Genomic DNA, 15,390 nt, shown 5'->3' with positions numbered 1-15,390 from the left:
TAGGGACACAGTGCACTTTACATGCCCCTTTTCATTTTTTTGCCTGTTTTATTCTGTTTTATTTGCAGTTTGAGATCCTGCAACTTTGTCTAACAACTATATACAAAGTTTGGCATCGTTCTCAGTTGTGTATGAAACTACAGCTGTAAGGAATTGTCCAATTCATCATGTAAAATGTTTTCTTTTTTCTCCAGGTGAGATAATTATATAAGCACAACGCTTTTTCTAAGGCTACAAGATGTCACAGCCAAATTCAGATCTTTTAGTCATCAAAAGATTAGTACCCTCCAACCCTGGCCTGTGTTTTTCTGGCATCATCGTCAGGTCGCAGATGTGAGGGCCACTGCAGAGGCTTTCTTTGTTCGGGTTGTTTTTCTCACAGTGTTATTTACCTCACTTATGAGTGAGCCTCATATCAACCTGAATGGAGATTTGTTCTAAATGATCAGCGACCCTGCTTCTTTTGTTTACTTTTCTTTCAGTGGATTCAATCAAGAAACTGGACTCCTGGCACAATCGAAAGCTAACTTTTTATGTCCCTTTACAGGCCCAGAGCTGACAATACAGATAACAAACCAGGCTACAAAACAATCAAACCCAACGAAAATAAAGTCATTCATTCACTAGATGTAACCAGGAAACTCAATAAATAAAACATTTATTTTCTAGTTGCTTACTGAGACTATTTACAGACAAAGACATCAAAATGGTGTATTTCCAAATTTTAAGGCGAGAAAACATAATGCTCGAGTGAAAAAAGCTTTGACTGGCTCACTCACGCCACCATTCATACAGCAGCTTGTTCTTCTCGATTGTGCGTTGTGCAAATAACTCCTTTAACACACTCTCAGTGTGGACCATCAGTTACTTAACAAACATATTTAAACTGGACAGATTTTTAGCATTGAAAGGAGCACAAATAGCTCAAACAACAGATTGGATGACAAGTAACTATTATTACAATCGCTAAGCAAACCCCAAAATCATATGATAGTGCAAATGTTTGCCTGATCTTGCACAGCAGACAAAGACAGCCATCACAAAACCATTTCTAATTCATGCTGGAATTTGCACAGAAAAAAGAAAGGCACTGAGCAAAAATGCTTAATTTGGATCTGATGTGGGCAACAAACAACTCTACCTTTTAAATATTATCTCTTCTATTATGTGGCATCATTTGTAAAAATCAAACATCTTGAAGAGACCAGCAGGCAACTTGGCCAACACACCCATTTCAAATGTTATCAGCCCATTATAATGCTTCAAATGGGGCCAACAGCACCTACCAGTTGGCCAGAAGGTGAATATTTAACACATTCTCAGCTGTTTTAAACATAGTGAATGTCGTGAAAAAGTCACTTTTTGGTTAGGATTTGGAGAACGTCATGGTTTAGGTAAGTGTGTTTGTTGTGTAATTTAAGTTGCATATGGAAGACAAGTACCTAAGTTAAAACAAAACAGCACTGGGGCACTGGTGGATTAGTGGCAGAGCAGGCGCCCCATGTACAAGGCTGTTGCCGCAGCGGCCTGGGTTTGACTCCAGCCTGTGGCCCTTTGCTGCATGTCACTCCCTCTCTCTCCCCCCCCCTTCACACTTGTCTGTCCTATACATTAAAGGCTAAAAAGCACCATAAAATATCTTTTAAAAAAAAAAAACAGTGCTGACTTTTGGTTTCACATGGGACTCACACAGGAGTTTCCTGCGTTTGTTCAATATCCATCCACCCCGACCTATTCCCTATGCAGACCTTGTCGCCCTTTTCGCTGCAGAACCCGACTTCCTTCCCATACTTATCATGGCCACTAGAAGTCGTCACCTACCAAAAGCCACCTAGGGCAGTTGTGGGTAGGTAGAGCAGGTTGTCCACTAATCGGAAGATCAGCCGTTCGATCCCTGGCTCCTCTAGTCTGCATGTTGAAGTAACCTTGAGCAAGATATTGAACCCCAAATGAATGGTTAAATGTGGTCAGACGACTAGAAAGGCACTATATACGTAAATGCAGGTCCATTTCCCATTTACTTGACAACAAACATAAATATAGGAGGTAGAGTGGGGCCAGACTACCTCAGTATGCTCCCAGTGACAACTGACAACAGCCATTTAATGGGCTGATAACATTACAGAGGGTGACCAGTATTTGAATCCTTAAACACCACAAAGCATTTGATTTTTTTCTTTAATTCCCAACAGGAAAGACAGAACCAACTGGGCCCAGACTGTTATGGACTTAGTCCAACTTGGTCCAGTCAGTCATGACAACCAAATTAGCTCCACATAATTCATGTCCATGCTTTTAGCAAACTAAACTAATCCCTCTACTTAAGATATGCTTGGCTGTTGTAGTTTTAGATTGAAAAGCTTCTGTATTGAATGTCTGGGTGGGGAGAGTAAAAGTGAACAAGCAAACCTCTTTCCATGACTGTGAGCTGCCCCTGTGAGGTGTGTCTGGAACTGCTGCTTCATAACTGTTGTTTATGTGAACAAAAGGAAGCCGATACTCAACTAGTATTTCAGATTTCATTATCTCAATCAGAGCAAACTTCACTTCGACTCTTTACACACAAGCAAAAAAATACAAAACATACTCAATCTCTGTCAATACACACACAAACGCTCGCTGTCTCACACACACACACACACACACACACACACACTTAAAGACAAGGCCTTTTGCTGCTTCCATCTCCCAAGGACAAGAGTAAAACGACACACAGGCTAATTGATTTCTGCGCGTGTCTAAAGTGAATGTCGTGCTCCACTAACACACGTTCTTGCATTCTCTCTCTCTCACTCTTTTTTTTTTTTTTTTTCTGGCCGCGTGCGGTTTCAGGTTTGAAATCAATTTGGCTGAGATGAAAGTTTTCAATTTCATTAGCTTGATCAAATGGAGCGCTGTTAACAGGCGGCGGTAATAGAAAATCATTTAGGCCAAGCAGCTCACACACTCTCAAAGGACTGGTTAAGAGCTGCTCAGAGAGGGAGAGATGGAGATGGAGAGATGGAAAGATGGAGAGGTGGGGGAGGAGGGAGAGAAGGAGGATGACAGGTGGGAAAGGAGACAAAATGGGAAAAGGAACGGAGAAGAGAGAAGGGTCCAGAACAGACGAAGAGATGACAAGGAGAGATGTATCGCATTTTGGAGAAGAGATTGTGAGATGAAGTCTAAGACACGATGGCAGGGGATAAAGTGATGGAGTAAGGACAGCGAGAAGTAGAGGAAAGTAATAGGGACAGAAAATGTTCTTTATGAGAGAAAGTAAAAAAGAAAAATGTGACACAGCAGAGAGAAAAGGAAGATGGGTGGAGAGAAGGGACAGAAACAGAAAGATTAAATGTAAGAATGACTGATGACCAAGGAGAATGATTAAATGAGCAAAAATGTCACAATAAAGGCTGAGCGGAAACAGGATGCAAAGAAGAAAGGGGGGAAGAGAAAAGAAGACAGAGAAATTTGTCTCTTCCTCTTGTGTGCCTGCTAAGCATCGGCCCATTAAACCCCTGTTATTGCTCCTCAGATGTTTGTCAGAGAAAAATAGTGTTGTGATGAAAGAACATAAATAAACAATTAGCCATCAAAAGACTCAGCAAGGCAGCCGATCGCCAGCTTAATATCACCACTTCCATGAGGAAAAACAAATTGAAAATCAGTCGTGGATTAATACACGAGAGGGATGCCGAGATGAAGAGGAAATTTAAAAAATAGAGATTCTAGGAAAGAATGATGGATTCATTTATTGGATAGCTGAAGGCAACTACTGCGTCAGAGTTACAGGTTCAAATCCGACCTCATAAACTTGGCTTATAAACTTGGATCATAATGTGTCCTTAGCATCAAGAATTGAAACCTATCAGGCCCCGCCAGACAGTAAATGCTTGCTCAAATATATCTACTCAGATCTAACAGTTTCATTTTATTAAATGAAATATTGAGAAAAGTTTAGAAAAAGCTTAAAGTAAAAGCTAAGACGAGATTCACTCTTGTTTTGGAACGAGCTTTGTTTTTTCGATGCTGTGTCCGCGATATTCATTGTTTCCTCTTAGACACGTTTGGCAGCTGGTCGCTACCTATTTATAAGTCCCAACCTCGCCTTCGCACAGTGCCCTAAAATGCCCCATCATAGCAAAATATGAAGAAAATAAAGGCAGAGGGCAGAGTCTCTGCAGATAATATACAGCCTCACATTTCTAATGGGTCATAAGTGATGATTGAGAGGGATTACTGCATCATTTTTTGGCAAATCCTGCACAGCATATGTTTAAAAAATTGATTATTTTCATATGACACCCAGCCTTATAATGAAAGCAGACGCTTCTGCAGACGTAAGAATTCCTAACGCATCCGTCTATCCATTTTCATCCGGGGCAGCAGTCTGAGCAAGGTACTCCAAACCTCCCTCTCCCCAGCAACGCTCTCCAGCTCCTCCTGGGGGATCACAAGGCATTTCAAGGCTGGATGAAATACATAATTCCTACAGTAGGTTCTGGCTCTACCCCAAGGCCTACCGTCTGAGTGGAGGCATCCAGGACACATCCAGATCAGATGCCGAAACCACATCAACTGGCCCCTTTCAACACAGAGGAGCAGAACGTCTACTCTAAGCTCCTCACCCTATCTCTTTCACCCTATCCTAAACCCACCCTGGCTGAGCCTAGCCACCCTACATAGGAAACTCATTTCGGCCACTTGTATCAATGACCTCATTTTTTCCGCCACTCATGACCATAGGTGAGGGTCAGAACGTAGATGGACTGGTAAATCGAAAGCTTTGCCTTCTGGCTCAGCTCTCTCTTCACAACAATGGTCCGGCACAGCACCCATATCACTGCTGAGACTTGGAGGTACCTGACGCTTCACATGTGGCTGCAATGTGTGTTAGAAGTCACGATGTGATGAAGCCAACAGAAACCACGACACACGCTTTTTGAACTGTCAAAACTCAAACTAAAATAAAAGTGCAGGTTTCTGCATTTTCAGATTTACATTTGGCATTACATGAAAGAGATTATTATGGGTAGAATCTTCTCTATCACAGAATAAAAGTCATTTTAGATCTTGAATTATATCACCATATTGTAAATTTTATGGAGAAATGAACTGAGAAACTGTTCATAGATAAAATTAGAAATGTCTGTTTCAGCAAATCCAGCACAAATTCACATTATTTGATTAAAAACTCACATAAAATGTAAATCACAATAGAGCTGTCCTGTTTTTTGACGCGTAATATTCCACACAATGGCCTGATACTCTCAGAAATATCAATGGGAGAGACACCACACAATTAAAAGTATGGTAAAAAAAAAAAAAAAAATCTGATGGCAATTAGGTGTCCAGCAACTCACAGGCAATTGTTATAGTTTAGCCTTCTATATTCCTACATAGTGACACACACACACACACACACACACACACATTACTGCACATCATCCCGATAAATTACATTCAATCACAATTCAATGAGAAAAATGAAAGCTAATGTTAATCTATTGTTAGTCTCCTCTGAGTCATTGTGTCATGATGATAATGATCAGCTAATTCAGTTTCTCTCTTACACACACATACACACACACACACACACACACACACACACACACACACACACACACACACATTGCGTGGCTAATCAGCCAAGTGAAGCTAATGTTGGGGGAAATGTGTTTCTGATTAGCCCAACCTTAAACCCCAAGACATGACTTCTAGACCTACAGTAGCGGTCACACACACATGCACACAAACAGACAGGCACACACTAAATTAGTCCGGCTATTCATGCTAATCTGAGGGAAAATGACTTGCTCATTAGTAAGACCCTTAAACCTCTCGACAGGCCTTTGAAACCCAGCCGTGTCATGGTCACTGAGAGTATACAGAAAAATACAGGCTCAGACGCACACACACACACACACACACACACACGCAGGCTTGAGCAGAGGAAGTTGGACTATTAACAAATTTCCGGACCAATCAGTCGACTTTCAGTAACTGCTTGTAGATTCTAAAAATAGCAGAAATGTAAACAGCAGACCAAAATACACAAACGAGGATTAAAAAGTCCTCAGATAAACAAAAAGAACAGATGCCTAAAGCTGGTGAAAAGTGAGAGAAGAATTAATGTAGAAAATAAATTTAGTGAAATTGGAGATGTGACTGTCTGTGCAGAGGCAAGATTGGATTACACAAACACACTTAAATCTTAAACCCTTACTTTCCTTCAGAAGAACCTTAACTGATTTGATTCTTTCTATATCTCAATGTAAGCTTAACCATCGTCACTGCATGTCTGTCCTCAGCCCCTGCACCAATCTGAAATCTTACCTTAACCTTAAATGCCTAAGTATCTCTTGAATAAAGTGCTGTCGGAGCGTGATCACACGATAAACAACAAAAATACGCCATTCATGTTGCAAAGCAGTCCATCAGGTAATGTGCGCTTGCATGCATTTGACTGGCTGATGCAGCACCTTGCTGGATGACGTGACACTGCAGCAAAAGTTGTGCCACATTCAACTTTTTTGCCAAATGGCCCTGTGTTGTTCTACAAGAGACCCCTGCGTTGGCACCCACACTGCCCTGACAGACTAACGCCATTTCAATGAAGGGCTGAAGTCACTCTGTAGACAGCCTTAAAGCTTCAGGGACCAAGTGACAAGTCAACGCAAGGATTGCTCCAGTGCGTGACGGTGAGAAATTAGACAAGATTTAAACTTAAAGCTCTTTTTTTCATTCTTAGCACGACCACTTTGGTCACTTTTCATGTGCGAAACCAAGTACAACATCACTACCGCCTTTGAGGGGAGACTGTCCAAAAGTGTGAGCTGTTATTACCATTTGTATGATCCACTGCACTGAAAGACATGCAGAAGGCACAGAGTTCTCGCACAGGGATCAGGGAGGCAGTGATACATCCAGGAAGAGGCTGTGATGACAAGCTTTCTGCTTCACCTTTAACAGCAGGTACAAACTCTTTTGTCTACAGCAGACGTGATCAGACGACACAGAACATGACCCAATTCGTGTTGAATAGACTGAGCCCTTAATTGTAAATCCGAACTCCACATGAATCCTTTAAAGACGAGGTGCCAAACTGACCTGCAACGTCCCCTATCTGACAGTCTAAAATTATTCTCACAAAAGATATCAAACACAATAAAAACATTTGAATTCACTGCTCCTGATTCACTGTCTGTCAGGTTTAGCGCAAGTCTTTGGAAAGCCAGAACCCTGGCCTTCAGCACTCTCGTTGAGTAACAACATTTATTGTTGAACGCTCATGTTTGACAACTCAAAAATATTAATTTCTGCTTCTGACTCCTTGTTACACTCAGGGTTCAAGGGACTTGTAATGATGGCAAGGTAAAGAGCAAGGCTGAAAATAGCAGCAAAGAGATTAAACTGGAGGGATTGGAATACAATGGGTGTCTAGAAACTAATAATCTACACATTTAAATGGAAAAAAGTGTCCATTATATGAAATAGCGTGCATCTACCAAGAATATCCACCTTAACCCTGAAATATGTCAGTGCATTATGTACATTATTATTCTATTTACAACAGACGGACAAAGTATGACCCAAGTGTTGCACACACAGATAATTGCATCTATGAAAAAAAAACGTTTGAGTTCATATTGAAGTCATGAGTCACCTTCCCTTCCAGATGCCACAAAATTGCCAAATTCCCCTGAAAATAAGGGGTTATTTTTAAACTCATAATTTGAGTTAGATTCTAGGCATTTTACTTTGGCAACAATATTGTGAGTAGATGATTGCGCATTGTGGCTCCCTAATAATACATTCCTCTGTTGGGTCTGTCATGAGTATGCCAGAGATGGGAAATGTGTGTCAGAGCGTGTGTATATGTGTGTGAATGTGAGCGAGTGTGTGTCAGTGTAAATACGTCCAGGCCCTCTAGCAAACAGTATCCTTCTCAATGAGATTTACTGATATAGAAGGAAGGGACACAGAGGATGAATACACTCTCAAGGGAAGAGAAAACCTCTGTCTCTTTTTCTCCCACTCTGTCTCTCTTCAGTCTCTCCATCTCCATCGCTTCCTCCTCCTCCTCCTCCTCCTCTGCGTGATGACAAGAAGAGTTGGTCTCCTTATGACGATGAGAGCCAATTCTTTTCCCTATCATCCAGCTCCTTCAATCTGTTTGTGCGCGCCTCTGTGTTTGAGTGGTCTTGTGTGTCTGACTGTGCATACTGTCTTTCTACCCATCAAGTGGCATGGGAAACCAATTCTTTCTATGGAGGAAGACTTGAGAGGTTTTCATGTGAGATACAGAAACAATGGCGAGAAAAAAAAGAATGCACCAAATACACATAATAATCCTGGGTTTCCTGAATGGGCAAATTACCTGAATGTATAAAAATAGTGAGAAAATCAGGTTCAGCAGAGGAGAAGGTAATAGATGTAAGCTCAAAAGGACATGAAAACAAACCACAGTTTACCAGACCTGAGTTTCAACTGTATACCAGTATATACTAAGACTATCTGTGTTATCTTTTCACACTGGAAAAATGACAAGTTGAAGTATGCTTATAAATGCCAGCTGGCAAAAACCAATCTCTTTTCTGAGCATGGTGTTGGACATTATTGGCCCACCGAAATGGAAGAGACACTCGCAGCTAATAAAAGGTGAAGAAATTGTGGATGGTAGTAAGATGACTCTGCTGATGCCTCAGAAACAAAACAATAAATTAATAGAACCTTGGAAAACATGTTTACCAGGTACACTGGGAAAAGCTTTACATTGAAATCAGCAGCAGCTTTTTGCCGCTACAACCACTCCAAAGTTGTCAAAAAACAGCACTTGGTCAGTGAGTTCTGGCGCTAGATACAGACACAAAAAGCTGTCCTTTCACATCGGTACGGTACATGGTTGGCCCAGTAGCGGGGGAAACACAGCGGGACAACAACGACGGTTAAGGCAGCGAAAGTCCGGGTAGGGCAGATGGGAGGCAAGGTGGATGGGTCAAAACCCTGTTCTTTTTTCCTAAACCCAACCACGTGTGTGTGTTGGCAAAACGTAACATGTTGAAAGAAAAAAAGTCGATACGCAATGCTGTACTGACGTAGTGCATTTATTTTGAAAGAGACTGTACGTTTCCTGTGGAAAACAGAAGTGTATTTTGAAAACAGACAATGCATCTAACAAGCTGAAACTGACACGGCATCTCAGAACGTCAACATCCAGGGTACCTTGCACATCATATCTCGAAATGGAAAGTCCATGACCAAACATCGATATGTGACGAGGTCAGAGTGAGAATGTGTTCGCCACTGCAAATCTGTGTATATTTTCCTGTTAAAGCTGTAATTGGTAACGTTTACAAAAAAGACGTTAGCTGTGGCCGGTGGGCGGTGCTTGGTTTTGGCTTGACGCAAACTTTCTCCTTTTACAGCTAAACAGTACACTAAAACAAGTTTCTGAAAATATGTAAGGCAAAAAATAGTCAATGCAGTAACAGAGTCTTGATTCATATTTGATCAGCACTGCCTGTTTCGACAGTTTAGCCGCAGTTCACAAGCTGTGACTGACATGATTGCAGCTGGGTTCAAGACTTCTCTGACAGCTCTGATTGGTCATTTTAGTTCACCCATGGTGGATTTTTCAGCAAACTGCAGCTTTAATGCAAAATATTCAAATTAAATTCCTATCAACTGTAAAAAATTGCGCACTGTGATATATAGGGAAGAAATTGTGCATGATGTTAGACACATTCATATCTGTACACCTGCCCATTTCACCCACAGTAGTGTACTTGTGGCCACAGAGCAGAGGCAGTTGTGGCAGAAGCATTTTTTTTTTCAGATTCAGGAGTACCTTGACAATATTTTTTGAAAAAGCGGAGTGTTTCTCTTCTGCTTTCCCAAACAGGTGACCTTGCAGTCACACCGTAATACCCAGAACAGACAAGATACACAAAAATCAATACGGGAAAAAGCTGAGAATTTCATGACCGTGTACAAAAGGAGGCAGGGAGTGAAGACTGCCTCCTGTCCACTTCTACCAGTCCACCCAGTACGCTTCTCGGTGACCCTCTCTACTGCTCTCTTTGTGCTCTAACCTTACTGTCGCCATGACAAAAAGGACGTGTGTGTGTGTGTGTGTGTGTCTGTGACACAGTGGCAGAAGGAAAAAGGCTTACGCTGAACAGGTGTGATTTCCTGACATCATGGTGTTTGGCAACCACACACACGCACATGCTCACTCTCCCCCTTCCTTCTTGCATTCATGAGCAATTGCTAAAAGTTCACATTTTCCATGTCTGAAATGTCCCTTGTCTGATTTAAAATCCTCTCTGTTACTTATTTTCAGAGAATAAGCTCCCTGTGTGTGTGTCTGTGTTTGGATGTGCTCGTGTGATTGTGTGTGTGTGTGTGTGTGTGTGTGTGTGTGTGTGTGTGTGTGTCTTGCACGCACGTGTGACCATATGAGTGTGTGCCTCAGTGAGTCAGCGAGCCAGTGAATGAAACCAACAATGAGACACAAAGAAAGATGCAGTCACAGAGAGCAAGGAGAGGGAGCGCAGAGTATAGAAAGGACAGGGTGAGAGACTACCATTGTGTGTGTGTGTGTGTGTGTGTGTGTGTGTGTGTGTGTGCGCGTGTGTGTGTTTGTGTGTGTGCGCACGTGTCTCAGTGATTTTACATCAGTAATTATTAATGCTCTGTATTGCATGAGTAATGGTGCATAGTGCTGACATTCTGCTACAGGTTAGCAGTGTAGTGCAAAACGCGCTCAAGCACACAGCAGGAGCCACACACACACTCTCTCTCTCTCTCTCTCTCTCTCTCTCTCTCTCTCTCTCTCTCTCACTAACACACACACACACTCTTTGAACAGTGCAGGGCTTTTTCCAGCATTTGACACATAAAGTACAATCTGCCACATGGCTATTGCACACATTAAAAAAAGGCAACCTCAACAAAAGTGGAGGCATTAAAAGTGAGCTGCTGAACACAGAGGTAACCTGTTTAAAATTAGGAAAATGTTTGTACACGTCCTCTAATTTAGAACATCAGTAAAACTGTAGACTGTCGAGATATCCTGGTGTACAAATTTTAAGTAATACCGGCCAGCCAATCAGAAACATGTTTAAGAGTAGACAGCCCAGGGCTCAATTAACAAAAAAGTAGGTGTTATATATTTGGTTTTTTTAAAGAACTGTTGTCAAGATATGTTCTAAGCAGGACATTTTACCGTTGAAAAAGAATTGTCACTTCAGTAGTAAAATCCATGTTGTTTGCATTTCTGCACTGCAAATTCTTTTCCTTTTTTCCCACCCTGTGAGCCGAAACCAATATATCTGCATTAAGCTCATATTAGTTGAAACATCCAGCTATATAAAGGTAGCAGTAATAGCCAAAGAGATTATAGAGATATAAAAAGATGCATTGTGTATATGCACATGCATGCAACAAACACACACATATACAAGGATAAAAATACAACCCATCAATATTTACAGTAACATTACTGACTGATGATGCAGCACAACAAAGTGGAATAGTATCTTTAAAAGTGGACCAGTCACAGCAAGGACCGCCTGCAGCTAAAGTTTATAAATGCTGACTCTCTGTTTGATTTGCATGAGCATATGTAAGGAATTCCCAGGCCGCCCGCCCACATCAGACACCCTGCTGTGAGTACAGAGCCGAGTCATGACCCCCCCTGTGACTACACTCAGCCTCTGAACCTTCAAGACCAAACTTAACCGTTTGCCTCCGAAGAGGCGTCTTTCTGATGCTCGACGTTTGAACAAAACCAACAATGACAACCTGAAGACGACCTGGATGATGCAATGGCAGAGTGATGCAATTACGGTGAAATGGAGTGACATGAAAATAGAAATGCCATTCAGGGAATAATGAGACAATAACGTAAACGGGGACTACTGGCGAGACAAAGGCAGCGCAGTCAGTGACATGTGGTGCTTGTAACTAAAAACAATACAGTACAGTGAAACTGAGCAATAGAGGCTTTTAAAAGGTGGTGTTTTGTCTGTGGCTGGAGTCAGACATGGGGGTGGAAAATACTTAAGTATTACAGGTGACAGCTTCAGTGTGGTTGCAGACAGCAGCACACACACCAACACACACAACCACAGGTGACTAAAAGCCTATATGTGACTACTGTAAATGCACACAGGGGCACAAGGAAGGCAAGTGAGCAGTGGAGACAACACACTGAATCTGGCAACACATGCAGGGAGAGAGACAGAGAGGAAGAAGGCAAGGCTGGTGTTTTGCTTTTTAAAACTGCCTTAGGTGGCCATTACAGCATTAGAGCCTGAGCTCTCCAATGCCCAATAAAAACTGTTAAACCACAGCCAAGTCGGAATGGACTTCTCCTTATGCATGTGTGTGAGGGAGATGCAGAAAGTCTGTGTGTGTGTGTGTGTGTGTGTGTGTGTGTGTGTGTGTGTGTGTGTGTGTGTGTGTAAGAGGAAGGCAGCTGAAATAGAGCAAGAACAGAAAGATACTACCAGCCATCCTTAGTGTCAAGGGAGCTACTAAACAAGAGCAATATGCACATTCAGACAGTCCATGGGCAACAGGATTTAAAAAAAAACTGCCTTTTATATTTCATTCCACGTGAAGAAGAGGAGAGGAAAGAAGGTGTCAGGAGGAGAGCAAGAGCGAGAGTGTGTTTGGCTGATTTAATCTTTTAGTTACTCAGCCGTTTTGTCGGGCACAGCTGTTTGGTCTCCTGTCGGTGTGCCGTGCGCCGCGGCCACGGCGACCACCGCGCTCCGGAGCGCACAACGCAGCGACTGTTAACTGCTCAGTGGGCCGTGAGTGACCGGAGCTGATTAAAACATACACACACGCGTACAGGCGCGCGCCCAGACACAGAATACACTCAGGGGAATGTGATACTAATTCCAAAGGACTGTCATGTGCGTGGAGAACGGAGGCGTACAAGTGCGCACACCATATCTGTCAGCCCTCTTCATCTTATGCTGCTGCTGCTTCTTCTTCCTCTTCTTGGGTTTTTCTCCCGGGGATAAGGGGGTGGTGGTGTTGCCCGACCTGAATTCAGAATATCTCAGCCCTGTTTTAGTGTTCTTGAGCAAGACAGTGAGTCGCCATCTGCGCACACACGCTCTGGATAAAAGAAGCTGCTGATTTCAAATGAGCGTAAATTGTCTTCTGTTTCTAAGACACGCACCACAAGCCATATCCACATAAAATACATTTAAAGAGTTATCTAATGAAGTTACTGCTTTTCATATTTAGGCAGACGTGTATGGCATCTTGACCCCTCTCTTCTTGCTTCCTATTTCTCTGTATGACGTGCAATTTTGTAGGCTAGACGAGGAAAGAATCTTGAAGCTCATGAGTAAATTTTAAGAGGAGTGAGGCGACTTCCCTCAATTTAAAAATACCCCGAGAACCCCCTTCACAGCACCTCATACAGGGACGCTCATCTTTAAACCGGATTCCAGGAGCGCAGGAGAGGTCATGCGCAACCTGTCACAATGGCTTTCACTCCCCAAAAGAAGTTCTAATCTTATTTTTGTAGGACAAACGCTGCCATTAGTCTTCTCCGAGAACTCAAACGAGCACCCGGGGCGGGTCAGCCGCCGACTAAGCCGGGGTTCGGGTGTCTCAGATGGCACCGGTTAGTACGCATCTGTCACTTGACGCTTCGGCTCAGTCAATTACTTATTATTCCGCACACACGCACGGATACAGGAGGTGTCAAGGTGAATATGGGCAAATCGATCGTCATTTGGCTTTCCAAAAAAAAAAAAAAAAAAAAAAAAAAATGAAACTTGCTTCATTTAAATTTCCAGAACTGTGCTGACATGTTGGCAGACATAACCTCCAGCCTGTGATCACCATATGGCAAACGCAGTCTCTTAGAATGTGACGAAAGCGTCTTGACTTCGTGCAACTTGTTCCAGTTCATCTCTTTAAGTGATGACTGCTGTCATGCTGATTATTGTGAGGATGAAGAGCATTTGAACTGAGTAGAGAGTTGGGGTTCCCTTCATCGACATACCTGTCTAACATCAGTCCTCTCCAAAGCGCGCACAAATACGCACCATAAAAGGAGAAATATCGACAATTCTAACACACATGATGCAAGGATTGTGCACTCATCCATGGTGCCTTTGGGGACCACAAAAAGTTGGAGAAAAAAAGGAAAACAAGCAGAAAAACATACCGAGAGTGGGTGTGACATTCCCGATTTTCCAGCCCCCCAAAAAAACAACACTGGCAACAAGTTTTCGCCCGCATCTGCATCTCTTACCTTTCCACAGGGAAAGAAGAAGCACTGTCTTCCAGAGGCGACATCCCACCAGCGCGCCTCCCCTTCTCCACACCGTCTCCATCCCTCCTGTCGATTAAAAACCTCCGGGACTGTTCACAAAACGGACAAAAGGGGATCTCTTATTTATTTTTATCTCTTTCCCCTCAGACAGATCACCACCGCATCAGTGCCATCAATAATCTCAATTTGACCAAACTGCGCTCCCGCTGTGCTTGACCTAAGACACCGCGCGGATGAGGTTTGGAGTAAACTATAAATCCTTCTTGAGTCAGTAATAAAAAAAAATGAAACCCCCGATGGGCAATTCCGGTGCAGGCTGGCTTCTTTTTTTTTAATCCTCCCCCCTTTAAAAAAAAAAAAAAGTCTGCGGTGTGTCTCCTTCAAGACAGAGCCGTGGAATGAACCCGTTTTCCCCCGTGGTGAGCTTTCTCCACCGGTGCGCTCCTCTGCTTTATTTATCCAAACGGGACAGCTGAAAGCTGAGGAAGCCTCAGTGTCTCTCCCTTTATCTCACTTTTCTTTCTTCCAAAGTTTAAACAGACCGGCGGAGTGGACGAAGAACTCCCCCGACGAATTAAAAAGTCCACTTCCTCGGCGGTTTGGAAACAACAAAAGCCGAGAGAAACTCTGCCACTTAAGGCTCGTGTATTAAATAAAATCCAAATTCCGCTCGCCCGGCAGCAGCTCCGTCCGCTCTCCTTCTTTTCCTTCCTCCCTCTGTCTATCCTCCGACTATCCTCCTCTTGCTGTGCGTGTGATGCATGTGTGTGCGCCTGGGTTCAACTTGAGAGGCTGTATACACTCGTCCGCGGGATGGAGGGAGGAGAGGAGAGGAGAGGACAGAAGAGGAGGAGGTCTGACGATTCCACCAGCCGGCAGAGGAGGAGGAGGAGGAGGAGGAGGAAGAGGAGGAGGGCCAGCGGAGGCTGTGGGGCTGAAGAGGATGGGGGGGTGAGGGCGGGATTCAGCCATGTGAGTGACAGTGAGGCAGCCAATGGAGGGTGGAGGAATTTATTTGGGCTTTTTATCCATTTCTTTTATTATTTAAGATTATTTATGTGGTTAATTCTTCATTTTTATTATTTATTTATTTCATA

The 15,390-nt window shown here is 43.0% G+C and overlaps 1 protein-coding gene across 1 annotated transcript in view; it reads right to left on the bottom strand.

The window, feature by feature from the left end:
• Positions 1-15,138, bottom strand: part of si:dkey-215k6.1 (transmembrane protein 132D) — a 427,077-nt gene extending 411,939 nt beyond the window's left edge. Inside the window, exon 1 of the mRNA XM_049578414.1 lies at positions 14,273-15,138. Coding sequence (XP_049434371.1) covers positions 14,273-14,354 — 82 coding nt within the window. The 5' untranslated portion in view covers positions 14,355-15,138. The remainder of the gene's footprint in view (positions 1-14,272) is intronic.
• Between the last annotated feature and the right edge of the window lie 252 nt (positions 15,139-15,390).

The sequence above is a fragment of the Epinephelus fuscoguttatus genome, linkage group LG6 (assembly GCF_011397635.1).
Source record: "Epinephelus fuscoguttatus linkage group LG6, E.fuscoguttatus.final_Chr_v1".
Classification (NCBI taxonomy): Eukaryota; Metazoa; Chordata; class Actinopteri; order Perciformes; family Serranidae; genus Epinephelus; species Epinephelus fuscoguttatus.
This window is presented reverse-complemented; position numbering and strand designations above follow the sequence as displayed.